Raw genomic sequence first — 26,777 nt, 5'->3', positions numbered from 1 at the left:
GAATACTGACTTGTCTGAATTCAAAAACACGATACGTACATACTGCTGATATAGGCAATCGCTAATGCCTAGACCTGTGATTATTTCCATTGCTAGTCAAAATGAAACCCTGATATCTCACATGCGAACCCTTAAATGCAAAATACAAAATTTGATATTCAAGAAAGGAAAAAAAGACATGGGTCGACGTGATTATTCCGCAGGTGGAAAGTTGACCCATTCCGAAAAGTCCATGCCTCCAACATTCATCTGCATCTGCTGCTCTACTGGGAAGAGACTTCCGCCGAATCCAGGATCGCCAAATAGCTGTTCGGGGAATGGCATCATGTTCTGCGGTTGTTGGGGTATATGCTGGTGCATGGGTTGTTGATGGGCTTCGTATGGGCCGGTGGCGGGGATGCCTTGTGGTTGAGGATTGGTGGGTGGGCCCAGGAGTCGGTTGATGACTTCGTAACAACGAGTTGCGAAGCGGTTGGTACCGAGTGATGGATGGGTGAGGAGAGCTTTGGTGGTCTCGATATCCTGAAGCCAGGTTGCGGCGTCTGGATTGGATGGGTCCGTCATGAAGAAGACGATGGGAATGAGGCCAGCTTGGAAGAGGAAGTATCTTATGTTGGTTAGTTGAAGCTCTCAGGCAGAACGGCTACTAATGGAATAAACTTACAGCATGTACCATGCGCCAAGTCTCGTGCAGATATAGTTCTCCATGTAATCAGAGATGGAGGAGATGGTCAACCGGGCGTTCTGAAGACAGCGCACTCGGCATTCTGTCTCGCTTGGATCTTCGGTTCCTGCATCTGGAGTGCCTGGCATGCCGCTAAGTGGGTTCCAACGTCTCGCGGCCCAGCGAAGGAGAATGGGTCTGTGGATAAGGATGGTAAGGTTCCAGTTTCGCCATAGTAGGCGGTTGCGGACGAGAGCGAGTGAATCGGGGTCCGGATTCGTTGGTTGCACGGATAAAGGCATTTGCGGGTGTTGCAGGTAGGATGGAAGACTATTGTACCACTCTTCGATGGGCTTTTGAAGGCTCAACGTGTCTTCGGCTGTTGGGCTAGGGCTCGAGATGAGACGCTGATAGACGCTATTGGTAAGGAGGTGGAATCGAGCCTGGGCAATCAAGCCAGAGTAGATGGTCGGGCCGAGAGATTCGTCGGGAAGTGTAGTTGTGGTTGGTGTCAATTCATCTTCATGGATATTCCGCACTTGCTTGGCATCCATGACGCACTCTTCGGGTAGGAGAATTGGTCTTCCAAAGGTTTTTGCTGCGCCACTGTCAAAGATAAATACGCCCCACCACAACCTTCTCCGGATTTCTCGTTGCAGCAAGCTAATCTTCCAGCCGGGGAACTCTTTGTGAAGACCCAAACTCATGGCCATTCGAACGGCTAAGCCGAGATAATTCCATCCGGTATTTGGCTTGTTTCGCTTCTGGGCATAGTTACTCAGTAACAAAAGCGCCTGCACCAATGTCAAATTTCCGGTCTCGAACACAGAAGCCTGTTGTAAGTATCCTCTGGCTTCTTGGTAGAAGGTGATATCGAGGTCAGAGCTGTCATCACCAATACACCATGCCCCTAGGGCTAATATTGTGTTGAGAAGGATGTGCCACGCGGTGCCATGCGGGCGAATAGATGGCTCATTGAACTGTGCCCTAAAAGTTGGCTCGTGGACAAATGGATAGCTGGTGTGGTAGTTGAGGAAGAAAGCATCGATGAAAGCTTGTTCGATCAACCCTGATGGGGCGCTTTCAAGGAGCTGCGCCTTGAGAGGCACGCCTCCCGATCTTGCTGATCGGACAGGCATATTTAAGTCGAACCCATGATCGAATAATGCTCGCAAGGGAACAACACTTGATGAAGCTCCTGTGGTGATTGTCAGTTTTCAGTAATCATAAACTGGGCTGATTTAAGAAAGACCGACCAAAGTAACCAGCTCCTTCGGGTTTGATTGACAGTGCAGCCATTCCATCGGTCAAATCTCCAAGGGTGATTTCTTTCTCGGCCCAATCAAAGCCATCGGCTTGCTGGGGGAGAGCTTCAGGTGCTGGCTCGGCAGGCTCTTGCTCATGCTTAGCCGGCGTAGAGTGCCTCGAAGAGGACTTTGATGAAGGGGCCCTTGGAGCTTCTGGATTCTGCAGAAGAGACCGAAGGGTAGCATCTAGATCACCACCTGGAAATAGCCTTCCTAGGGCTGTCTCAAACGAATGTAGGCGATCTTCAACATATGTCAAGTGTCTGAAGGTGTAAGTAAGATTCCGAAGCACTATCTCTTTCAAATACAAATACTCACTGTCGAGTTAGAGGGCTCCGGCTGACTTTGGGGCTATATAAGCATTCTTTGTTTAACTGTCTGCATTGCAGACATACTGGTCGCTCTTTGGAGCACTGTCGGATTCCAGGTCAGCATTCTAGGCCTTTCTTTGATCAACTCGTAGTTTCATACTCTTGACTTGCGCAAGCGGCATTCGTCGCACTGTGAACTTATCAGATACCGGTCATGTCAAACTTGGAGGTCGCATAGCGAATACATACAGCAAAGGAATGGGAATCACGGGTGCTGGCCATCTTTATCGAGACAAGTTGGATATCTCGTATGGTGTATGCAATGCGCTCTGATCATGCCATACAACGGCAGTCATCTGGACATGTTAGCTTCATATATCTGATGCTCTTATGCTTAGATCGAGGCATGTATATAACCCCTCCAGAGGAGAGCTCTGCTAGGGTGTAGGGGAAGCATAGTGCATGAGAGCGGAAGACAACTCACGATCGGCGCTAAAGCAATCATTGATCAGCTTAGCCTGTAATGCGATGGATAAGATGCATCCGATGCTCCCCTCCGTTGAAGTGGGGAAAAAAGCGGACAGGCGGTGCAAAACTTTTTATCGTCGCCTCAGGCAGAATTTCACGCCGGACTGTCCGCTGTTTGTAAAGGCCATTTTTCCTCTTTCAAAGTGGTTCGATATGGATTGAATATTGACTATTTCCAAAGCTTGGCTTAGAGAACGATGAGAGGTTGATTTTATTACTATCAAATTTTCAAGAAAATATGGAACTTGCTGAAAAGGGTCCGGATGGGACAATATATAGTCGCTCTATACTTCAGCCTTAAACACGAAAATCCTGAGGGGTTTCCAAATTGTACGTAGTATCACAAGGGGAAACAACCTTGGAAGAAGTTGACACCCGAAGTCTTCGTCCGTTAAATCTACCCAATATACAAAAATAGCTATTCCCGAGAACTCATATTGAATGCGTGTATCATCGCAAAGGGCCATGTCTTGGCATCGCGGGATGCTTGAGCCGCAGACATTTTTTTCTTGACGTATCGCCTCACTCAATCAACAGCAACACAACCAAAAAAAGTATCAAGTGATACATCTGAAGGCACAGAAAAGACCTAAAGCTTCATTTCCACTTGCAGAGGACATCAAATATCTTCAAAATCCAGGCGTTATCATGCCTTCCCAACCCCCACTACCGCCCCTCCTCGCTCCATATGTATCATCTCTGCCGGATTCATCTTTGACGCTAGTGTCTTCTATCCTCGGAGCCACATCAAACTGGCTGGTCTTAAGGTTCTTGCATGCCGCCCTCAGCTCTCAATCAGCCTCCGCGTTTGGCGCAGATGAATCGCAAAATGGCATCAAAAAGAAGGTGGTACTAGTGAGCTTTATGCGCAGTTACGAGTTTTGGAAGACCGAGGCAAAAAGACTGGTAAGCCCTTTCATAAGGAATGAAGAAAAACATCAATCCGAACATGTGAATATGTGAATCTGCATTTGCTCCGATTCCTTCAGTCACCAATTGATACACATGTCGACCAAGACGCTAACAACCTCCCAGGGCCTCGACCTTGCACGTCTAGCAGACAAACATGAATTTGCATTTGTAGATGGTTTGTCTGAATTATTCTATGCACCACAAGCCACTGCTGCTCCAATGAGCTCGCCAGGTGGCCCGGCAGGCAATCCACGCACAACGTTGCCAATGAGATCTGCACCTGGTGCTGTGCCAGGAAGAGTACCTCAACCGAGGGCGCCGGTAGCCAACCCAGCAGGCAATCCGGCCACAAAGCAGACGGAGTCCGGCATCGCAAAGAAGCTCCATTTCACAGGCCGCGGACTGGCTTCACTCGATGCAATGGAGCAGGATGTTGCCTCCGTGATTGAACAGCAAAAGGCCCAGATGGAGGAAGGCGATGAGCTAGTCCTCATCCTTGACCAGCCTGACCTGCTTCTCGCTACGACGGGTCCCAGTATGGGAATCGGAGCCACAGAGATGGCAGAGTGGATTACAGGGCTGCAGCAGGTAAGTCGAAGTCGACAGCATATTTTGATAGTGCTGACTGGTACCGCAGCATGCGCATGCTACGATTCTTACCTTGGCTACGGATGCTCCTTTGATTCATAATGCAGCGAGTTCCGGAGGGCAATTGGCTACGCCGATAGAGACGGAACATGCGGCGCTTGCTATTGGGTTGGCGCATCGGGCTAGGTCGGTAATGCAGCTCCGCACTCTGGAGACCGGGGCCGCCAAAGATGTGAGTGGGGTACTCAGGATCAGCCGGGGCGGCGGATTGAGCACGAGTGACGACAATCTGGAGGAGCGAGAGGCGCTGTACTACATCCAGCGCGATGGTGGAGTCACAGTCTTCGGTCGTGGGGAGTCATGAAACCGATGTATACTACGGGATAGATGTAGCAAAAGCAACAAGATTACCAAGGAAGACAATTAGAATGTCCAACCTTGGAACTCTTCTCCATCTTCAAAACCAAGAATGTCATACTGAGTAAAAAAGGCGATGAAATGTTGAGAAGAGTCTTCACATTGTATCTGCCATGACATGGGGATATCTGCCAGTCATAAAAGAAGAAAAAGGAAATTCATGCACGCTTTCCCAGGTTTTTTATTCAGCCAACCTCCGTGGAGGAGAGCCCTTCAACGAAACTTTTCCCACCGTTTCGCAGGTTTTTACTTTGTCATCAAGGTCGTGGCAAAGAGAACCAACAAAATCGACAGTTGCACACCAACTCCACAGGAAAGCGGTAAGATTCCGGAACTGCCATTGCATTTCGAGTAATGCTATCCCGTAATGCTAATTCATGTCATGCCAGTAACCCTTCCCTCATTTCTTTCCAGCCTCTCCGAAATCGAAAACGCGACGCCGAGCGGACGAAAAAGGGAATCTAGTTGGTCTCGGGGCCACGGGCACCCTTGGGGGTACCGGTCTGGAAGCCGTTCAGGAAGCGGCGGTGGACATCACGCAGAGAGCGCATGCGGCCGGAGCCGGTGGTCTTGCGTCTCTTGGCCTTCTCACCCCAGTTGACTGTTCGTAAAATTCCATGTCAGCCGGCATTCTTCACAAATTCGGGACGCGTAGTCCATTTTCCTTGTCATATTCATGACTCCAGTATTCTCGGGAGGGATATCGTACACTTGCGGGTCTTGGCGGCAGGGTAGCCACAGTTGGCACAGGTGGACTTCTGGATGTGGAAAGACCGCTTGCCTGTAGGTTCGCAAATTTGTCGGTTAGCTCTCTGATCCTTGCTCATATATTTGTGTGTGTGTGGATGTCCTCCCCGTGGTCGACGGTGTTGCGTGTTTCGTTGGAGAAATTTTGCAAGTTTGCGACAGCGGTTCGGATAGGTGGGATCGTGAAGAAAAGATAGGTGTAATACTAACCACAGCGACGGCACAGAGTGTGCGTCTTGTTGTGGCGCTTTCCGAAGCTCGAGGTACCCTTCGCTGCAGAGGTTGTCAGTTTCGATCTTCAATGGACTCGACGTGGTGACGCTTCGAGATGCGTGGTTTCGACATGGGACGTACTCATTTTGAATTAGGAACTGAAAAGGAAATTAGTAAATGCTCGAATTGTGGTGTGAAATGGTGCACTACATGCGAACCTACCTGGCGATTCCGTTGAAGGGGCTGGCTGGTTGTCGATGTCGCTAATAGAACTTCCTCCGATGTGATTCAATCAATTGCCAGGCCTCGCTTATTGCGGCGGGTTGTGGGCCTCCAGAATTGGAAAGTAGGGCACCACTAGCGTCCGCCCTATCACGTGATCTTCCCTCTTCTTTGGGGGCCTGAGGCAGACTTTCGACTGGCCCGTGCACTTTGGAGGTCTTGTGTCCCACCTGGGCAGCCTATTGGTTAGTTGTGGAGTAAGAAGTACAGCGTTTAGAAGATCATTAAAAACTGGAGATACTGCGGTAACATTACTGCGGAGTGAGGGTGTAGAAATTACTATGGATACACATTTTTCATAACTTTGAGTAAAAGTTTGTGTCATATTCACTTTTAAAGAGCTGATGATGAGGGTATTTTATAGTACATCCGAACGCCAATGCAGGTACAATGTGAAGAGTAAATCTCAATCTTTTCCGATGAAATTCGCCATAGGATCATCTGCTGCCAGACGGCTGCGTTTGTATGATTCGTATTCCTCCTCGGTGACACCAGACTTGATCTCCTCCAATGTTCGCTTTTTCGAATTTGCGGTTGTTTCGCTCTCGGTGACTTGGGTGGTGGTGGGTTCAGTCTCGTGGGAAGCATCCGCAGCGGCAGCGTTGTCAGCCACTTCTTCCTCCTCATCACCCATCATCAGAAGGTTACCCTCCTCCTCGAAAGCCTTCTTGCCATCCTCTCCAGTGCAGTAGCTGTTCTTCACAGTGGAACAGCAGCATGCATATCCCCACTTGAACTGGTACCACCAACTGCCGAAGACAGAGGAGTGATTGTTGACCTTGACATCCTCGGGGTATTTTGATTTCGTAGCCTTCTTGGGTGCACCCTTGATAGCACCGCTCTCGTCGTACTCGACAAAGCGCTCATTTTCAACAACCATTGTGTCCCGCAGCGCACTGGCTTGTGTGTGTTCGCCGCCACCGTATTTATCCATGAGAGCCTTGCGATGAGACGCGCGCTTGGCCTCACTCTCTTCCCTCTCCTTCTTTCTGAGAACTTCTCCAGAGGTAGGGTTGGCCTGGATATGCTGCTGCGGACGGCCTTGTTCTTGGGACTCCCACGCATACTGCTGGGCCTTTTCGAACTCGGCAGCGTCTCCGGAAGCGCGAACAAAGTTTTCCTCCGCGACAAGGGCAGATGCTTGATCGTCCTGCGCACCCATGTCTACCATTCGGCGTGTCTTGGGGTCGTATTTGGCCGAATCGAGGTCGAGGTTGAGCAAGTACTTTGCAGTGTCTTCACGAATACGTAGGTTACGAGTTGCGGTACTCTGCTGACGTCCCATATCGGATTCTTCAGCGTAGCGGATATCAGAGTCAGGTGCCTCGTCGCCATCTTCGCCCAGTTTCTTGAGATCAGAGCTCTCTTTGGCCGCCTTCTTGAGCGCCTCCATCTCTTCATATTCACCGACAACCTGGCGGTATTCACTGGCATCGTAGCCGTTCCACCGGTCTCGTTTGGCATCCCATCCCATATCGACATTCTGGAGGAGCTCATCCGCTTGAATATCCTTGCCGGTCCATTTAGCGCCTTGCTTTCGTGGCCGACTCAGGCATTCTTTGGTCTTATGTGTCATCGCGCCGCAGTTTTCACATGCGCCTTTGCGGTACTTGGTGGCTGCTGGACCAGCACGCTTTCCGCGATCGTACCATTTTGATTGGTCAGGAGTAGTTTTCTGTAGACGTTGATGCTCTAGGTAGTCGACGTCGGCATCATCGTCAACGTAGAATGGCTTCTTTGCGATGAAGGAGGGAATGTACTCGTTGCGCTCTTTCGCTGCAACATCAGCTGGCTTTCGGGACGACATGGCTGCGGAGCCTAGCAAAGAAATTTCGATAGATGGGAACACCAGGGCGAGCGATCCAAAAGGTAAAGGCGGATCGTATTGAATCAAGTGGAGACGATGAAAACCCGGCAGATCTGATCCCAGACCAAAGATGAGAGTTGAAGTTGCGATACCAAGCTCGGTCTTGGCGGGTGGATAAATTGAATCCACGTGACTTGGTGTTATCTACGCGTTCCGAGTCAAGGGCATAGCTCCATCGCGTTTCTCAACTCACTTGTCGATTGACATACAATAATCGGTGCTGACACCTGATTCTCGCAATGTCGCCGTGGCTTCCGATCGCAACACACCGGAGCCATGGAGCCATTTCGGGTGCGCCTCAACTGTATCGATCATTACCAAGCGACCGCGTCGGACTTAGATCCCCCGCTGCCTGTTCGGGATGGCGCATCGGGAAAAGAGCTCAGACCGAAAGTGCCTGTGATTCGGATATTTGGAGCCACTGAGACCGGCCAAAGGGTATGCGTCCATGTCCATGGCGCATTTCCATACCTCTATATCGAATACAATGGGTCGTTGGCAACGGATGAAGGTATGCCTGACAACCGCTTACGCCTGGCTCTGGAGTTAACATATTGGCAGTGAATTCTGCTATTCGAATGCTTCATCTGTCTATTGACCACGCTCTGGCTGTTAGCTTCCGCCAGAATGCATATGACAGGAAGATAGCCTATGTGGCGCATATCACCTTGGTGAAAGGTGTCCCATTTTACGGATACCACGTTGGATGGCGTTTCTTCTTCAAGGTCTATCTTTTGAATCCTTTCCATACCACCCGCTTGGTCGATCTCTTGCACCAAGGAGCGGTGATGAAACGCCCCCTTCAGCCGTATGAGGCGCATGTGCAATACATCCCGCAATGGATGTGCGACTACAACCTGTACGGATGTGCAATCATGAGTTGCAGCAAGGTCCAATTCAGAGCACCTGTTCCTGAGTATCTTGAACTGAGTAATCTTAACCACCGCTGGCACGACCGCTCAGTCTCGGCCCAGGATATACTCGACCATCCTGCTTTACAGAAACAAAGCCACTGCCCTCTAGAAGTTGATGTCTGTGTGCAGGATATCTTGAACCGTGGTGATATCAAAGAGCGGCCCTTGCATCATGATTTCACGGAGCTTTTGCAACCGGTTGCGGTGAATGAGCGGCTGGTCCCGAGCATGGCTGGACTGTGGCAGGACGAGACTCGGAGGCGCAAAAAGAGAATGGGAATTAAAGACCCGGGAAGCACTCCGTTTGGGCCGGAAGAGTTGGTCTCAATGTCAGCCGACCCGAGAAATCAGTCAAGAGGTGGCTGGGTACATGAGGAAGAATTCCGTGAGATGGAAAACCAACTAGCTGCCAACGAGAGACAGGATGACAGCGGCAAAGATCCGACGTACGAATCCGTTCTACACCCCAAGGACCTGGCGGAAAATGTGAAGACCGCGTTGGATAGCGTCGAAGACTTTTTCCCCAACAAGAATGGTACCTCGTCCTTCGATGATGCATATTTCCAGGAACCAGCCCAGAAAAACATACCAGAGATTTCAGTCGACGAGGGTTTAGCATTGTCTTCCCAGGCCGACTGGCAGCATGGCTCTGAATCCGACCAAGAGGACAGGCCTTTGGATGAAGAAACAGACCCAGAGGAAGGACCCAAAGAAGATCCGCTGACCGAAAGCTTCTATGATGGAGTCTTTGATGACCTGCCAATTTCAGATGTAGCAGTTGTTGCAGAGCCTTCAGCAAATTCAGAAGACGCAAGCAGAGATCAGCGCCAAAGCAAAAGCAATGCCCCCAAGCGACCGTTCTTTGAAATACCAGAAGACGATCGTCCGCCCGGGAAAAGACCAAGGAGCCTGACAGATGACAACCCATCGAACGGACATTCCAAATTGCAAAAGCCTCAACAAGACAACAAACAAAAGAGTGTCTCATTTGAGAGCAATCTCGATTCCCATGCTGGCACTCCATCATCAACGCCAAAGTCTTCTTCGTCGCAGCGGACGATCCGTCCGAAGGCACACAGTTATACCAGTGGGCTGAAATTTCCAGTGGTCAAAGACCCAAATGACTCGTTGACCATCTTGCGGTACAGCCAAGATAATACAAACGGTCCCAAAAAAGGCACAGAATCATATCAGCCTCCCCCGAGCTCTCTCCCCTCTGCATCGACCACGGATGGCTCAGGGAAGGCTAGTGTACCTGGGAGCTCATCGGAGCTACATTCTTCTGCAACGGTAACCGGAGCGACCTCATTTGATCCACGTCTTGCCGAGACCTTGAAACTCGCCCACCAATCATTCAACTTTGCGCCAAACGCATCCCTCCGTTGCTTTGGATTACCTGGCCCATCTTTCGATGAGATAGTTTCGACAATTGGCGATTATGGACGTCCTTCGGTAGTATACCAAAAGGCATATTACAGCGACGAGACAGACGTACCTGAAAGGCCGCGAGAATATGGCGGAAGAGAATTTCGATTGGAAAGCAACACTATTCACTATTTACCTGAATTCGATCCAACAGCAGACTCGCCTGCAATGTTTGGTGAGCAGGCGCCGATAACTCTTGATCAAAATCGGCTGGAAAAGGCCGATCAACAGCTCAGAGAAACCTGCACAGCTAGGGTCTGGGAGTTTGCCCCTGTCCCACCGAGTCGTTCAGAGGTCATACAATGGTTTGATGACATGGAAGCCTCACGAAAATCGACGGAAAAGGAGTCAATCCAGCCCCGACCCGCTGAAGTGAAGCCCGATATGTGTTCTCAGATCGAAGGACCTACACAGAAGAACACACAAGGCTTCAAATACTCGCAGAAGGGAAAATCTACAAGTGTGGAACACCAAGCCCAGCACATGAGCACAATGAGCCTGGAAGTCCACGTGAACACACGTGGCACTCTCTTCCCCAATCCCGAAGAAGATGAGATTACTTGTATGTTTTGGTGCATCCAGTCTGAAGACGAAGAAGTGGAAGTCAACAGCCATCTTCCGGGCGTTCATGTTGGCATGATTTATCAGGGTGAAGGCGAGAGACCCGAAGCCAAAATAACCAAAGCTCTAAAACTCGATGTTGAGCATGAGCCCACAGAGTTGGATCTCATCAACCGCCTTGTCGACTTGGTTCGGTATCATGATCCAGACGTGATCACGGGTTACGAGGTCCACAATGCTTCTTGGGGATATGTCATTGAACGCGCTCGCAGAAAGTACGACTTCGACATTTGCGAAGAGCTTTCCAGGACCAAGTCTCAATCCCACGGAAGATTTGGGAAAGAGGCAGATAAATGGGGATTTGACCATTCATCCTCTGTTCGCATCACTGGTCGACACATGTTCAACATATGGCGCGCCATGAAAGGCGAACTCAATTTACTGCAATACACCATAGAAAATGTTGTATTCCATGTCCTCCATCGTCGGATCCCGCACTATTCACCCCAAGTCTTGACCCAATGGTATCAGAGTGGCAAGCCTCGCAACATGCTCAAAGTCGTGGACTACTTCTCGTCCCGTGTGCAGCTCAATCTCGAGATTCTCGAAGCCAATGAGCTAACTCCGAGAACCAGCGAGCAAGCGAGATTGCTTGGCATCGATTTCGCTTCTGTGATATCGCGAGGGTCTCAATTCAAAGTCGAATCGCTGATGTTCCGAATTGCAAAGCCTGAGAATTACCTCCTCGTATCACCAAGCAGGAAGCAAGTGGGACAACAGAACGCACTGGAGTGCTTACCTTTGGTCATGGAACCGCAAAGTGACTTTTATACTAGCCCTCTTCTGGTGTTGGACTTCCAATCACTGTACCCAAGTGTTATGATTGCGTACAACTACTGCTACTCTACATTCCTGGGTCGAGCAATGCACTGGCGTGGTCGAGACAAGATGGGATTCATGGACTACAAGCGGCAACCCAGAATCCTTGAGTTGCTGAAAGGCAAAGTCAACATCGCACCAAATGGCATGATGTATGCGAAACAGGAAGCGCGTCAATCCCTGCTAGCTAAAATGCTCACGGAGATTCTCGAGACTCGTGTGATGGTTAAGAACGGCATGAAAGCTGATAAGGACGACAAAGTACTACAGCGCCTTCTCAACAATCGACAATTGGCTCTCAAGCTAATTGCAAACGTTACATATGGCTATGCATCCGCCTCATTCTCCGGTCGAATGCCGTGCTCGGAGATTGCCGACAGCATCGTTCAGACTGGGCGTGAAACCCTCGAGAAAGCCATCGCATTCATCCACTCCGTCGAGAGATGGGGCGCCGAAGTAGTCTACGGTGATACAGACAGTCTGTTTGTTTACCTCAAAGGGCGAACTCGCGACCAAGCATTCGACATTGGCGAAGAAATTGCCAAAGCGGTTACCGACATGAACCCCCGGCCAATTAAGCTCAAATTCGAAAAAGTCTATCACCCCTGTGTCCTCCTAGCGAAGAAACGCTACGTCGGTTTCAAATACGAGCACCGCGATCAGAAAGAGCCAGAGTTCGACGCAAAGGGAATCGAGACCGTGCGACGAGACGGTACACCCGCCGAGCAAAAAATTGAGGAGAAAGCCCTAAAAACCCTCTTCCGCACCGCCGACCTCTCACAGGTGAAGTCTTACTTCCAGCGCCAATGTGCCAAGATCATGCAAGGCCGCGTCTCCATCCAAGACTTCTGTTTCGCGCGAGAAGTCCGCCTGGGCACATACTCAGACCGCGGACAGCTCCCCGCCGGCGCGATGATCAGCACGAAGCGCATGCTGGAAGATCCCCGGTCCGAGCCACAGACCGGTGAACGCGTGCCATACGTCGTTATCACAGGTGCACCGGGGTCAAGGCTGATTGACCGCTGCGTTGCGCCACAGACTCTCTTACGTGATGCCCAACTCGAGCTCGACGCTGAGTACTACATTACGAAGAATTTGATCCCGCCACTGGAGCGGATCTTCAATCTCGTCGGTGCGAATGTTCGTCAGTGGTACGATGAGATGCCGAAAGTGCAGCGCATCCGGCGGGTGGATGCTTCGGCACGGGTTGCTGGGTCTGTGGCTGGAGCGACGAGAAAGACACTCGAATCGTACATGCGTTCTTCGTCTTGTGTGGTTTGCCGTACAAAACTGAGTGATACTACTGTTCCTGTATGTGGGGAGTGCTTGCAGCAACCTCATATTGCGCTGCTGGATGTTGTCTCGAGGTTGCAGCGCGCTGAGAAGCGGGTTGTGGATTTGGAGGCTATTTGTCGGTCTTGCATGGGTGTCACAGCTGGTGATGAGGTCAGCTGTGACAGTATGGATTGCTCAATCTTTTATTCGCGCACGAGAGATGCCACTCATTGGAGGCATTTGCAAGCCACGCTGGACCCAGTGGTTGAGTTGTTGGAGCGCAAGGGCGACGAGGGTTTGGATTGGTGATTTAAACAGTCTGAGAGCGCCCAGGGATTGCACAAAATTGACCGGATGAGGATTCAGCTAAAGTGATGTTGGACAAACCTCATTCTAAAAGCCATCGCCTCCATGTCTGGCACACTCTAAATTAGGCCACTTTGCAGAGAATCAATGTAAACAGTTTCCCTCGCACCTTAAATTGTCATGATTCAAGGACGAGCCTACACCGGATCTTTTTATAGCAATTGAGATTTTCTCTCTGAATAAAGAATGCAGCATACCATCATACATCTCGATACTTACACAAAGCCACAGCAAGTCTGCTTGTAGATTTCTGCTACATAGCTCGGACCTTGCAATACCCATGCTGCCACAGAACATGACGTTCGTACAACATGGCAGTTCAAATCCTTCCGGCTCTTGATTGCTTGGTCCATCATGTCTCATGAACAGAAGTCTGTTAACAGAAGATCTGTTGAAGTTCAGTCAATGAGCCTCCAGCATAACGAGGCCCCACACCCAACCAACACACAGCCCATCGATGTACAATCAGCTGTTGATCATGTTGATCAAGGCGTCGAGGGCCGAAGGCTTGATGTCCCCGTCCTGCTCCACCATCTCATTGTCTTGCTCTCTGACTATGCTGTGAGAGTCTTCAACTTTCTCGCCCATATCCGGTTTAGGTGCAAAGCCCTCATTTGCGGCGCGGCTTCCGGCACGGCTGGTCAGCTGGACCCCTCCGGACTCAATATCTTCGTCACCGTCCGCCTCGTTTCCATCGCAAAAAACACCAGAGTCAACGTCTTCGGCCTGTCGGTTCATCATGTCTTGTACATCCTGCATGTCACGCATTCCGTCCATGACTTTTCTAGCATGAGTCCAGTCAAACATCGGAGCCACACTAGGTGGGAATGCAGCCTGTTCGTCCGTCTCAAGACCGGGAACCAAGACCGGGACTTGTACTCTTCCCATTGCGAGGTCTCCTAGAACTTCGGGAAACACCCAGGGAAAGGTGATGAGTGGGAGCTGCGTGGAGTTAACTATCACATTCTTCGGGTCTTCTCGTAAAATCTCCTCCTCCTGCTGAGCCTTCAGCGCAGCAGACATTTGCTCTTCTGTCACCCGGTACATGGCAAGGACCATTGCTGCAATATTGTCGGGCCCCGTCTTATCGTAGCAGCTTTGGCGGAACCCACGGCGCAATGTGCCAACTAGTCTTCCCAGATCTTCCTGTAAATTGTAGTCTCTCAGAGCACCACCATTGCGCAGGACAAAGGTCGACCAAACTTCAAACTCGGTGTTGATCTCATATTGAGCCATCACCTGGCGCATGCTCGTATCCCATTCGACTTTGAGATCCCGAGCGAAGTCCATGAAAACTTCACTTGCGCCGGTCAGCGGGCTTGTTAAGATCCGAGAGTCGAAAGGCATCGCTAGATTTGGCACAAAGTTAGGAGGGACGACAGCGTCGTACAATTGTCCAAGGATTTTGTGCGAGCGATAACTCGGCGTTTTGGACCGCTTCTCCATGAAGTGTGGCCATCTTTTTACCTTGAGATCCCGACCCATGATCGCCACACCCCCGGTCTTGTTATAATCCACTGCATCAGAATGAATTTTTGCAAGGCGGAGACATTTTTCAGACTGGACACCATCTCTCATTGTGTCAGCCCAAGCCATGTGGGCATGTGCAATCGTTGGCAGGCAGTCGTTCTTCATGTAAGTGACGAAGAAAGAAGTGATTTCGTCAACCGTCACATCGTGATCGACGTCGGGGGCTTTTTTGGACTTGAAATCCATACTCTGCCTGAACCATTCATTATCATCGGGGATCAGGTCAGGGTCCCAGATGACAAGATAATCGTCTCCATCTAGGTCTCCTCCGGAGCACATCCCCGAAACGTCCTGATCCCCGGTTTGTGGAAGGACGACTACATCTCGCAAATCATGAAGCTCGGGTTTATTGACCGCTCTGACAACACGGATGTCACCTGGATGGAGTGAGGGATTCCGAGCGAGAATACAAATACCCTCAATAATCTCGCGCTCGTCGCTTTGGTTATCGCGGCAGATCTGAACGAAAATCTCCGGCAGAGCATCCAGTCTCTCTTGGTATGTTCCACCTGACGCATCAGGGATCGAGCTTCTGAAATAGCCCTTCAAAGTACCCGTTTCATCAAGACAGCCAATCAGATTTGCCCCCTGATCTATGACAATTCTGGTTTTTTCTTTGAGATATTTCAAATGCCATGCCCTCCAGAGGCTAAGCATTGTGTTCATGAAAGGCTCATTGGTTCTCCGGAACCCATTACTCACCATCTTTGAGAGGGTGAGCGTGATTTGATTTTGGTCAACATACTTTCGGAGTAAGGCAATTGCCTTCGTATCACTGCTCATGGCTTCATAGAAGCTGCTCAACATGATTTCTTGCTTTTGGCGGAAGATGTGGTCTGGGATGCGCAGAGAACTAAGAACGATGATGATCTGTCGGTTCAAAACCGCCAATGAAAACTGAGACCAACGGATAATTTCAAGGCCGTTAAACGTCGCCTCAAACTTCTTTTGACTGGGCCGAAGATGCACTTCCTGGTGCTTGGGGTCTGGAGAAGTGACGAGCATCCCTTTCGACCCGCCGAGACGAAACTGATAAGCCGAAGGCGGTTTTCCATTAGAGGTCTTGATTCCATACTCCTCGGTCAGTAGCTGAGCAAGAAAAGGGGAGATCTTTCCAACGCCATCAGAGAACGTATATCCGTTGCGAACAATATCGTCAACGGTAACGGTCTTAACTGAGGATGTAGTGAACGCTCGAGTAGTCGAGAAACACTGGCCAAGTCTAGCAGCATACTTCGCAACGTTCCGGATATGGTTAAACTGCCCCATCCAGGCACGGATTGTTGCCGCTGAAATGCCTGCGTCTGAGGCAAAGAAATATGCTCCGTGTTCACGAAACTGGGAGTTCCCAAACGCAAGAAACTCATAGTGGCGAGTTCCAATGGTGATTCCATTTGCCAGTGTTCTCTTGACCCGAGTGTATATCTCGTCATTGGCATTCCCCATGGATGAGTTTATTCTGCCTTCAGTCTTCTCATCCGTGAAACGGACCCGGAGGAAACGACCTGCCTTGCGGCTGCTCGACCATTGCCGCACAACACGGTTGGAGATGTCCACCGATGGAGTATTGTAATAGATGGTGGTAGGGGTGATCCTTGCCGTGTGCATGTGGCAGCAATAGCTCGGGATCTTTGAGTTAGTAACGCCTTTGAAGAAGTTCAGCTCGAATATCTTCAAAGGATCAAGATATCTTTTCCTTTCAGTCGCCACAAATTCAAGTAACCTTCGGGCACGAGTATCTCCGAGACTCTTCAATTTTTGGATAAACTGCTGGTTCATGGTATACTCGGAGAGATACCCTTGTGACATGCAAACTTCCAGCTGATATCGCACCTCGAAGGAAAGATGTTCGTAGGTCTTGTTTTCAAGGTCTTCCAGCAAGGCAGAAGCCTTCGTAGACCCTGACTCCGAAACGTCTATCCATTGCCACACGGGAATAGGTCGGTCTGGACTCTCCGTGAAGTGGTATCCATCTTTGATAGCAATATTGTAGTCTCGAAAAATATCACGGATTTGAATGAGAGGGTCGGCGGGGTGTGTGAGGACTTTGTTGTTGCTGTTCTGTAGGATTTGGGGAGCCAGGGTGATCTTGAAAACATTCCATCGCCCTAAGACGAGGTGAAAATTAGCTGCTGAAGTTCTGGGGATTATGGAGAGCATACGTACCAAGATCAATAACCTGGCCCGTTCTCTTTAGGTTGGTGGTAGCATTTTTTTGCGAGCTTGGATTATGGGTCACCGTGGTTTGTCGATACCAGGAGTCTTCCTCCCTCCAGGTTCGAGAACCATTAAAAGTAATGTGCGGGTTTTTCACTTTACGGTGGCATATAACCGAGTCATCAAGGACTATGAGAAGGGAAGTCTGTTGTGTAGCATCGTCGAATGTTTTAAACACCTCGGAAAGTTGTAGAAACGTGATCTTGAGCCGATAATCATGCTGGATCAAATCTGCCCGCGCCGGCCCTGATCCACGAATACCTACTTTGAAGTAAAGAAACAAGCATTTCGATTGCAAGCTGACCACACATCTTGGTTGAGTGGCGGCCGGGAAGTTCTGCATGAAATGCAGTGTAGACTCATTCAGCAGAACGCCAATGTCCACCTGCATGGTTCTCAGCTCCTGAGAATGGTCAGCGACGCAAATCACGTCGTTATTGGGTATCCCACTTACAGTCTCGATAGGCAGACGTATTTTTGGCCGGACTGGACTAGGCACGGTCTCAGTATGAGATTGTGACAGTGAAAGTTCGAGGAGGTGGAAGCCTCCGCTTCGGAGCTTGATGCGATAAGGCTCAAAAATCCAGGCGATGTCTTTCGGCGGGGGGCTAACATTTGTCAGTGATATTCATCAAAGCGCAGCGAGAAGACGCAAACCGGAATCGCACACGCCCTCTCCCTGCTGGCTCTCCCTGGTCATTATCCCAAAGATCAATGCACGAGATGTTTCCTTCTTTGCTCATGTTATCGTAGATATCATGTGTATTGACCTCCCTAGGAACGTTGAGTAGATCAACAGCCACGGTGTCCCATGATTTCCAGGCTTGCCATTGCAAGTGAGGCGCAATCGCTTTCTGCGGTCCCCGACGCTTAAAGGGTCCCATTTTTGCGGAGGAACACGACGATCGTGGAGTGGAAGATGGTCAGAGTTGGAGCGACGTGCAGCTTCCCTTTACACGTGCTGAATCTGTTGGTGGCTGGAAAGGAAGGAAGGTTGGAGAAAAAGAAAAGAGTGACTGGCACTGGTAAGCTTGTAATTTCGATCAACTAGTCACCTTTGTATCAGCAGAGGCATGCAAAGTCAGGGGACAAATGATGCAAGGACGCTTGTGACCTCCTTTGGTGTGTATCTGAGATAGTAAAAATCAGGATCATTCAATCTCAAGCACACTCACATCAAAGTGAGGGTAACATGAAACCCTCAAATAAAGTTGAGCATGAAATTGCCTAGTAGTGATTGAATGGATCAGAAAACATCGTAGGTAAGTTTCAAACCACTGAGAGGGAGGCTTCAAGATGTCAGTAATATTGTAAAGAAAGGTATGTCGGAGAGTTGGGGATGTAAAGGATCTATAGCTGCAAGAGAGTCAATATATAAGAACGTTGGGGCCATATCTCTAGGTCAGACCCTCTAACCCAGCAACCTTGGAAGGGTATGCCGATAGAACGAAAGTAAGATATAAAAAGCTATGTGGGACTTCTCATGACTCAATCACTTCTGATGTATAGATATTGTGCCTAGGGTAGGTAGTAAGTAGGAGCAGATATTCAGTGAAAGTCAAACGATTGGTATCTAAAGAATAAAGTCACATAGAAGAGAAAGTCATAAGCGAGGATAGCCATTCTCAGCCAATTGCATGATCACTGCCCCTCAGCACGTTCATTCGAGCCCGTGAAAGCAGTGCCGGAAAAGAGGAATTCTTTCGAGAACTCAAGATCCATATCAAGATCCAGATTCTGGAGACGATTCTCCGCAACATTCTCCTGGGCCGGAGTATCCGGCACCGCGTCAACCTGACTACTCTTCCACCCACTGCTCGACGGGATCTTGGCCGGGCTGTTTCCAGCAGCAGCCGCTAGTGGCCTGCGAGCAGAGCGAGATGTAGCCGGTGGACTCTTTCGAATCATAGTCGCGGACGATGCACTGGGGGCACGGGCTGCCGTTGTTTTGTGATTGCTCCTTGGGCGTTTAGGTGTGGGTTCCGTGGGCATGTATTGAGAAGACTGTGGCTGTGTCTCATCTTCATCTTCATCCTCATCCTCGCTGATTGGTTGAGGGGACCTTGCTGCCGGCGTTTGGTAGGGGTTGGACCTGGTGCGTTGATGCTTGGGGGTTGATTCTGGAGCGTTTGACGAGAAGCCCATCACGCCCATCAGACGCCCGATGTGCTGTTGCGCTTCTGAGAACTCTCGGGCCTTGGCGGCGCGCTCGTCGCGCAAAGCTTGTACCTAAGATGGGTATTAGCGTTGATTGTTCTGAGCTTCAGACAATGCTCTTTACCTTTCTCTCCAAGTGGTGGATACGTTTGTCCTTTGACTGGGCATCGTTTGCGGCCTCAAGGGCGGCAGCTTGCATATCCGCTTGCAAACGCTGGTTTTCCGCTTTTTGTTTTGATATCTGGGTGAGTTCGTGCATTAGCTTATTTGAACTGCCAACGTAGGAAGGGCATGCCATACTTGATTGGCGGTCCGAGAAGCTTGATTTTCTGCTTTTCGGTTAAGCTTCTCAATCTCGGCCTGTGACCTCACTTCAGACTGCTGGAAGGCAGATTGGAGCTTCTCGTGTTCACTAGCTTGTTGTTCAACCTTGAAAAGTAAGCAAGATATCACTTTATCGCGCAGCAATAGGAAGCTTACGGAAGTTTCCAAAGACCCGAGTTCCTTTCGCAGGTCTTGTTCCCTGGCAAGTAGGAGACTGATCTGATCATCCTTTTGAGCAGTAAGACCTACAAGGTCACTGATTCTGTCTTCATTCTCCGCATTCATGAGCCTGAATCGCTCTAAGCTTTGCGTAGCACCAGCAAGCTCGAGCTCCAAAGATCCCGACGTCTCACGGGCGTTTGAATTCTCCTCCGAGGCTTGCGCAAGGGTTTGACATGTCTGCTCATACATTGATCTCATCTTGACCAACTCTTCCTGAAGTTCTTCAACCTGGTCATCTTTCGCAGTGATAGTAGCCATTAGCTCTAATTCCTTGGAGCGGTTCTTATCTCTCTCCGAGACAATGGCGTTTTCGGAGCTAGTTTGCTGCTCCTGGAGGTCAAACCGCAGAGTCTCAATGGATCTCATCAGATCGTCGCGATGAGAATATTGTTCTTGAAGAAGTTGCTCTAGGCGGGTGTGCTCATGGCCGAATTCGGTCAGATGCTCGGAGGACGTTCTTCGCGCAGCGTCCACTTCATCGCTCTTTTCTTTCAATTCCTTGATCAACTCCTCAGTTCGCTCTCTGAGGTGCCGGGCTTCTAGTGCATATCGGTCGCGCTCCTCTTCGACGATCCGTATAGGCCCTTCCACATCCTCACAGCGTCGTTCGAGATCAAAGCAAGTCTCTTCAATCTTTCTCATCATGTTGTCATGGTGGGTTTGGGCATTCTGCATAAACACATTTGTGATGCCAGCGCGCCAATTCCGATCAATACGAGTGGATGACGATCTGCTGGTTTCGGGCAAGCTAAAGCTGCCTCCATGGCTTGCGGGACATGTTGTGGAGAACCCACAGCGAACATCGGGCAAGGAATCTTCCACTTTGACAAGGAAAGATTCCATCACAATGTCACCTCCATTTTGTTTCAAAGAGAAGGTGTTGTAGAGCGCCATGAGGGATAAGAACAGCCGGTTTTGCATCATGCATAATTGAGATGTGCATATGGCCGAATTACTGCATTGACTCTCGCTGGGTGTTCGGGGGAAATGCTCGATGGTCTCCCCTACAGCCTGCCTGAGAGGATTAATCGAGCTATTTAGATTGAACCCGGTTGCTTCCAAGTCTAGCTCCCGTAAGCCAGCCAGGATCAAGTGGGCCAATCGTAGGGTTGCTAATGATTGCATGTTCTTCCATTCACTTCCCTTGAAAGTGCCCAGCACAAATGCAACAATCTCACGAGTAGCAGGTTCTCCCGTGGCCTATTAATGTTAGAGAATGTAAAGAAAGAAGCTGTTGGATACTCACAGCTAATGAGCCTGCAAGACGTGTGATGAGCTGTGGTGAAATCAACTCCAATGTTTCATGGCTGTCATTCGACAGAAGGGTCCGAAGGCCAAGCCCTCGTAGCTGGGACGATAGAGACTGCGCTGGAAGAAGAGCGTGCAAAAAGACAATAGCCTAGACGCACCAGTTAGTGCTGATCAGTAAGAACAATGATACCAAACCAACCATCTTTTGAATTCCATGATCCAAGCCATCCTTCGCAGCCTTTTCGCATAGCTTGGAGATCTTCGCGGAGTTGCTTGCGACCCAAGCCTGCTTCTGTGCAGGTTCAATGGCACCAGCAATATCAATTGCGAGCCGAATGCTAGTAGCAGCATCCTGCGGCCCCAGGTTACAACTTGACGAGCAAGCCAGAATGACCCGCAGTACGACCAAATCCAGGGTCTTGATACCTCGTTTGGGGCCGAAGAAGTGCCTAATGTTAAGCAGCCACTGGCGTTCTGATCCGTGTTGATTCTGTGGCTCTGCAAGTCGTGTCGTGGCGATCTGGGCAAATGTGGATAAGCAAAGTATGTTCCCCATATGGTCATCTAGGTTGCGTAGCGTTTTAGTGAATTCGGTCTGGAGCCCAGACATGATTTCCGTCGGTATATCATCCAGGACTCGCGGTGAGCCTTTCAGTCCGGCGATAAGTGCGTGGATTGGCGCCACAGTATCAGCGCATGGGTTGGCTACCATCGCGCTCACCAGCTTGGAGATGAAGACAGCGATGCGGACAGGTGGCACGAAGCCCTCTGGAAGAGGTGATTTGAAGAAAGCAATACATGCCGAGTCGTACTGGTATGTTTAGCTCATGCCCACCGACTAAGACACTCGAGTTGAGGTTGTGGGTTAGCACTCACGTTAGACTCGCCATTGACGGCCTTTTCAAGGAACTTGTCTAATATGACCGGGTGACGCTCTAAAATGGCATCCCGTACAGCCCGTGTAGAGGCTATATCGAATTAGCCAAACTTGACTGCGAAGTAAGGATATTTCGCTTCATACCAAATGCCGCGACCAAAGGCACGGCGACGCGCGATCGCGATAAGGCGTCGACCAAAACATCGGCAACTAGACCGACCTGACAAGGCTTACACAACGCCCATGATTCAATCGATGACAGGCAGCCTTGCTGCAACAGATCATAGAGACCCTGGTATATGCTCATTAGTATCATATGGATCTATTGTCAACCATGGTGAGCTTACCTGTAGTGAGGGCACGTAAGGCGCGGTGACCACGCGCTCCACCTCGCGCACCAGTTGAGCAAGTTGCTCCATTGACTCAAATTGGCATAAGAAATGTCTTTTTTGGTTCTCTATGATCGTCTGTTGGGCGCTTGCGTCTTTGTTGCGAGGTGAAGGTTCGTAGCTGGTTGCCCCATCAACAAAATCCAAACCTGTGGACTCTACACCAATGAGATCACTACGTTTCCTTTTCAGCGTCAATATACCAATTGGTTTCGATATGTATGATATGTCTATTCCAGTGAATTTAGTAAACATTTAATCTCAATAGCAAAACAAGAGAAAGTGTGCAAACACAACTTTGGCTGTACTCGAGTGCGGAGTACGGGGTAGTATGAGGGAGGTATAGCCTCGGCTTTTAGCCGATGACCTCTCCCACGACCCCCACGTTCTTTCAAGCTTCTCCGCACTTCAGATCCGACAATGATGAGGCGGAATTAATCCCTGGGGAGCTTATCTTTTTGCTATTCGGCCGAATGTCCGAAGTCGCTGGCACTTAAGACCGGTCACACCATGCAGGTCCGCAATGTCGAAAAGGGCTAGTTGTTTCCATTCTTCCTCGACAATTTGAAAGCTCGAGAATCTTCTTCGGCTGCTTCCACAATTCAATTCATTTTCTCCCTGGAAATGCGACTAGCCAGAGTTTCTCGGGTCATCCGCGCCCCTTGCGCCCCTTGGTCCGGGATCTCATGCCGCCAGGCTATTCTGGCGAACAATGTGAGATTAAACAGCTCCACTGCAAGTGGAAAGACCAAAGAGGAGAGCGGTTCGTCTTCAAATACCTCCTCCAATGCTCCCCCATCACCCTTTTGGACCCCTACCAAAGCTCTCCTCATCTCCGCGTTTGCTGCGGGGTTAGGCTACGGCTATGCTTCGTACAACACCACACCGGCAAAGCCATCCACGCCCCAATATGGTTCGACGAAGGACTTTGATCGAGTAAGTCTCTCAATAGTATTCAAAATTATAGCTGTAACTGGTTTCATTAGGCCATTGCCGATCTTAGAGCCCTCCTTGGCGAAGACTCCGTCAGCACCGAAGAAGACGAGCTCGAGCACCACGGCTACTCGGAGTGGTCAAGCCTGAACGCAGAAAGACTCCCGACAGCAATTGCCTACCCCAAGACGACAGAAGATGTCTCTGAGATCGCCAAGATCTGCACAAAATACCGCATGCCCATGATCCCATACTCGGGCGGTTCAAGTCTGGAAGCCAACTTCTCCGCTCCACACGGTGGTCTGACTATAGACTTTGCGTTCATGAACAAAATCCTAGACATCCACCCAGACGATATGGATATCGTGGTTCAGCCGTCCATTCAATGGATGAGCCTCAACGAGCAAATCAAAGATACAGGCCTTTTCTTCCCCGTTGACCCTGGTCCGTCCGCCATGATTGGCGGTATGGTTGGAACGAACTGCAGCGGGACAAACGCTGTTCGCTACGGTACCATGAAAGACTGGGTGATCAACCTGACTGTTGTCCTTGCCGACGGAAGGATTATCAAAACGCGGAGGCGTCCGCGCAAGACTTCCGCCGGTTACAACATGACTGGATTGTTTGTTGGATCTGAGGGCACATTGGGCATTGTTACCGAGGCTACGTTGAAGCTGGCGCCGTTGCCAGAACAGACTCGCGTTGGAGTTGTTGCATTCCCGACCATTCGAGATGCCGCTTCTACTGCCATGAAGCTGATCAAGAAGGGTGTCCCCGTGCAGTGTATGGAAATCATGGATGATGTTCAAATGGATGTCATCAACCGGGCTGGAGGCACTGGTCGCTCTTGGAAGGTCTCACCGACACTCTTCTTCAAGTTTTCTGGAACTGTTGCTGGTGTCGCGGATAGTATCAATTTGACAACACAGATTGCGCAGTCAAATAAGGCCGAATCGTTCGAATTCGCTCGTACCGAGCAGGAGGCTCATAGCTTGTGGTCTGCGCGAAAGCAATCGCTTTGGAGCATGATGGCATTGCGGAAGGAGGGGTCAGAGGTCTGGTCGACGGATGTGTCTGTGCCAATCTCAAGATTGCCTGATATTATCGGTAAGAATGCTATCTCCTGGCTTCACTGTGCAATCTAACGAAGATGACAGAAATTTCCAAGAAAGAGCTCGTCGATCTGGGCTTGTTTGCCAGTATTCTCGGCCATATCGGTGATGGAAATTTCCACGCGAGCATCATGTATGATCGCAATGATCCTTCTGAGCGTGCCCGTGTCGAGAAGGTAGTATATGACATGGTCGATCGAGGACTAGACATGGAAGGCTCTTGCACGGTATGTCAGACTCCATGTGAATCAATGGTATTCGCTAATTCGATATAACAGGGTGAGCATGGTGTAGGTCTTGGCAAGAAAGGATCACTGAAAAAGGAAGTCGGGCCTGAAACCATTGAAATCATGCGTGGTGTCAAGCGCTCCATGGATCCCAACTGGTTGCTGAATCCTGGCAAGATTTTTGATCACGATGACGATGGAAAGGGTCCAGGTCATTAACTTCATTCAGAATTAAAAATATACTAGGCAACCAAGCGCGATCGAACTAGGGATACTATGGTAGGAACATGTGTTCCAATATCAAGGCCTCTGAGCGATGCTCCTGCATGTTCCACCATCCATTGAGTGTTTCCTGGATGCTCGTTTTTTAGCCAATGAACATGATTTATTCCTGCGTCTTCCATACTCAGCCTCTTGGTAGGGTAGATTGTTACCTGCTATCCTTCTGGGAACCTTTAACCCTCATACTTGTGAAAGACTTGGACCGATGAAATGTTGTTACAAGCCAGTGCAAACAAGTCAAACCCCGTTAGAGTTCAAGAAAGATCGACCAATCGGGGAGCAGCAAACTTTTCTCCGGAGATGAGTCAGCGCGGGGCTGCCCAATTGGCCAGCGACATCGCTGCGATGAAATGCTTCAACTCCGTCACCAACGAAGTGGTAAGTGCAATTGATGTTTCCTATTGCTGCGCGAGTATGAAAGCCGTTGTTTATGTTTACTCTTGGGCTTGACGAGGCGATGAAGGTGGCAGAGCCTCCTACATCTGCATGCGGGGCTCTGGCAACGCTTTGACTCATTCAAGACTCAGACAAGATATTGCACGATTTGATACTTTGCTGCCCATCTCCTGAATTGACATTGATCAATATTTGTCTATCTAGCTTCGATTTGGTTTATTTGCTAACTTGCATAGATTGATACCCATATCTATAAAAGGTTCAAAATGTCTCCTACATTTGCTAAAAAGAAGTGCGGTATGCTATTCAGCAATTTCCTTATGCATTGATCAACTCTAACGGAGTAAAGGTGTCCTCGGTGCCACTGGCTCGGTGGGCCAACGCTTCATTTTGCTGCTGGCAGACCACCCTTTCCTTGAGCTGCAAGCCGTGGGTGCTTCTGCGCGCTCATCCAACAAGAAGTACAAGGATGCCGTGAACTGGAAGCAGTCTTCTCCTATGTCTGAGAAGCTCAGCAACCTTGTCCTGCGTGACTGCAAAGCCGAGCTGTTCTCTGACTGTGACCTTGTCTTCTCTGGATTGAACAGTGATATTGCTGGAGAGACCGGTACGTGATATATCAAAAATTTGATTCATTGGTTAACTTACTAACCCTCCACAGAGATGGCATTCATCAAGGCAGAGATCCCTGTCTTCTCTAACGCGAAGAACTTCCGCAAGGACCCTATGGTGCCTTTGGTCGTTCCTACTGTCAACCCCCAACATTTGGACCTCATCCCTCACCAGCGTGAGCAGTACGGTCTCAAGAAGGGCTTCCTGGTTTGCAACTCCAACTGTGCTGTCATTGGAATTGTCATTCCTTTCGCCGCTCTCCAAGCCAAGTTTGGCCCCGTTGAGGAAGTTGAGGTCTTCACCGAACAAGCTGTCTCCGGCGCCGGTTACCCTGGTGTCCCCACCATGGATATCCTCGACAACGTCATCCCCTACATCAGCGGCGAGGAGGACAAGCTCGAGAACGAGGCCCAAAAGATTCTTGGCTCATTGAACGCCAGCGCCACCGGATTCGATGAACAGACTGGCCTTCGCATCGGTGCCACATGCACCCGTGTTGGTGTCACTGACGGCCACATGGCATTTGTCTCTCTGCGTTTCAAGAACCGTCAGACCCCCAGCGCTGAGCAAGTCGTCGAGGCTCTGCGGGAATACCAGTCCGAGGCCCAGAAGCTGGGTGCGCCCTCCGCGCCTGAGCCCGCGATCAAGGTCTTTGATGAGCCCGACCGCCCCCAGCCCCGTCTGGACCGCAACATCTCCGGTGGTTACACCGTCAGTGTTGGGCGAGTTCGTGAGGGTGCTCCTGGAGGTCACTTCGATATCCGATTCGCTGCTCTCTCCCACAACACCGTGATTGGAGCTGCTGGATCATCCATCCTCAACGCCGAGGTTGCTGTGATCAAGGGATACATTTAAATACCAAAAGATAGAATTATCAACGAATGTGAATAGAGACATGATTAGTACAATTCGGAGTCACCACATGAATTTCCCAAAAAGGAAATGGGCGGATACTTTAGCCTTGGTGCCTGATATAAAAGGCACAAATTAAG

General features: G+C 49.9%; 10 protein-coding genes across 10 annotated transcripts; 5 read left to right on the top strand and 5 right to left on the bottom strand.

Moving 5' to 3' along the window:
• Positions 1-192: 192 nt before the first annotated feature.
• N7506_004547 (putative C6 transcription factor (Gal4)) lies at positions 193-2,564 on the bottom strand (the record flags this gene model as incomplete). The annotated part of the gene is made up of 6 exons (XM_056953841.1): positions 193-607; positions 665-1,862; positions 1,921-2,234; positions 2,290-2,384; positions 2,443-2,472; positions 2,532-2,564. 6 exons carry the CDS (start codon positions 2,562-2,564, stop codon positions 193-195), a joined length of 2,085 nt encoding a protein of 694 aa, XP_056812730.1.
• An 894-nt stretch (positions 2,565-3,458) lies between these two features.
• N7506_004546 (uncharacterized protein) lies at positions 3,459-4,674 on the top strand (the record flags this gene model as incomplete). Its single annotated transcript, XM_056953840.1, has 3 exons — positions 3,459-3,716; positions 3,846-4,310; positions 4,360-4,674. 3 exons carry the CDS (start codon positions 3,459-3,461, stop codon positions 4,672-4,674), a joined length of 1,038 nt encoding a protein of 345 aa, XP_056812729.1.
• A 514-nt stretch (positions 4,675-5,188) lies between these two features.
• N7506_004545 (60S ribosomal protein eL37) lies at positions 5,189-5,832 on the bottom strand (the record flags this gene model as incomplete). The annotated part of the gene is made up of 4 exons (XM_056953839.1): positions 5,189-5,328; positions 5,437-5,508; positions 5,685-5,747; positions 5,829-5,832. The coding sequence occupies 4 exons, from the start codon at positions 5,830-5,832 to the stop codon at positions 5,189-5,191; spliced, it is 279 nt and encodes a 92-aa protein (XP_056812728.1).
• Positions 5,833-6,375: 543 nt separating this feature from the next.
• Positions 6,376-7,776, bottom strand: slu7 (mRNA splicing protein SLU7; the record flags this gene model as incomplete). The annotated part of the gene is made up of 1 exon (XM_056953838.1): positions 6,376-7,776. One exon carries the CDS (start codon positions 7,774-7,776, stop codon positions 6,376-6,378), a length of 1,401 nt encoding a protein of 466 aa, XP_056812727.1.
• A 336-nt stretch (positions 7,777-8,112) lies between these two features.
• Positions 8,113-13,199, top strand: N7506_004543 (DNA-directed DNA polymerase zeta catalytic subunit REV3; the record flags this gene model as incomplete). The annotated part of the gene is made up of 2 exons (XM_056953837.1): positions 8,113-8,347; positions 8,398-13,199. 2 exons carry the CDS (start codon positions 8,113-8,115, stop codon positions 13,197-13,199), a joined length of 5,037 nt encoding a protein of 1,678 aa, XP_056812726.1.
• Positions 13,200-13,721: 522 nt separating this feature from the next.
• Positions 13,722-17,887, bottom strand: N7506_004542 (RNA dependent RNA polymerase; the record flags this gene model as incomplete). Its single annotated transcript, XM_056953836.1, has 4 exons — positions 13,722-16,894; positions 16,953-17,406; positions 17,458-17,611; positions 17,661-17,887. 4 exons carry the CDS (start codon positions 17,885-17,887, stop codon positions 13,722-13,724), a joined length of 4,008 nt encoding a protein of 1,335 aa, XP_056812725.1.
• A 757-nt stretch (positions 17,888-18,644) lies between these two features.
• N7506_004541 (uncharacterized protein) lies at positions 18,645-22,253 on the bottom strand (the record flags this gene model as incomplete). The annotated part of the gene is made up of 9 exons (XM_056953835.1): positions 18,645-19,232; positions 19,285-19,401; positions 19,461-19,589; positions 19,641-20,906; positions 20,953-21,105; positions 21,157-21,768; positions 21,834-21,925; positions 21,979-22,126; positions 22,182-22,253. 9 exons carry the CDS (start codon positions 22,251-22,253, stop codon positions 18,645-18,647), a joined length of 3,177 nt encoding a protein of 1,058 aa, XP_056812724.1.
• A 594-nt stretch (positions 22,254-22,847) lies between these two features.
• On the top strand, positions 22,848-24,301 carry N7506_004540 (FAD-binding oxidoreductase; the record flags this gene model as incomplete). The annotated part of the gene is made up of 2 exons (XM_056953834.1): positions 22,848-23,159; positions 23,210-24,301. 2 exons carry the CDS (start codon positions 22,848-22,850, stop codon positions 24,299-24,301), a joined length of 1,404 nt encoding a protein of 467 aa, XP_056812723.1.
• A 98-nt stretch (positions 24,302-24,399) lies between these two features.
• N7506_004539 (FAD-binding type 2) lies at positions 24,400-24,714 on the top strand (the record flags this gene model as incomplete). Its single annotated transcript, XM_056953833.1, has 2 exons — positions 24,400-24,495; positions 24,547-24,714. 2 exons carry the CDS (start codon positions 24,400-24,402, stop codon positions 24,712-24,714), a joined length of 264 nt encoding a protein of 87 aa, XP_056812722.1.
• Positions 24,715-25,439: 725 nt separating this feature from the next.
• On the top strand, positions 25,440-26,640 carry N7506_004538 (aspartate-semialdehyde dehydrogenase family protein; the record flags this gene model as incomplete). The annotated part of the gene is made up of 3 exons (XM_056953832.1): positions 25,440-25,470; positions 25,523-25,780; positions 25,835-26,640. The coding sequence occupies 3 exons, from the start codon at positions 25,440-25,442 to the stop codon at positions 26,638-26,640; spliced, it is 1,095 nt and encodes a 364-aa protein (XP_056812721.1).
• Between the last annotated feature and the right edge of the window lie 137 nt (positions 26,641-26,777).

Source organism: Penicillium brevicompactum (genome assembly GCF_028827555.1).
Source record: "Penicillium brevicompactum strain IBT 35665 chromosome Unknown utg000003l_segment0_segment0, whole genome shotgun sequence".
Taxonomy (NCBI): Eukaryota; Fungi; Ascomycota; class Eurotiomycetes; order Eurotiales; family Aspergillaceae; genus Penicillium; species Penicillium brevicompactum.
This window is presented reverse-complemented; position numbering and strand designations above follow the sequence as displayed.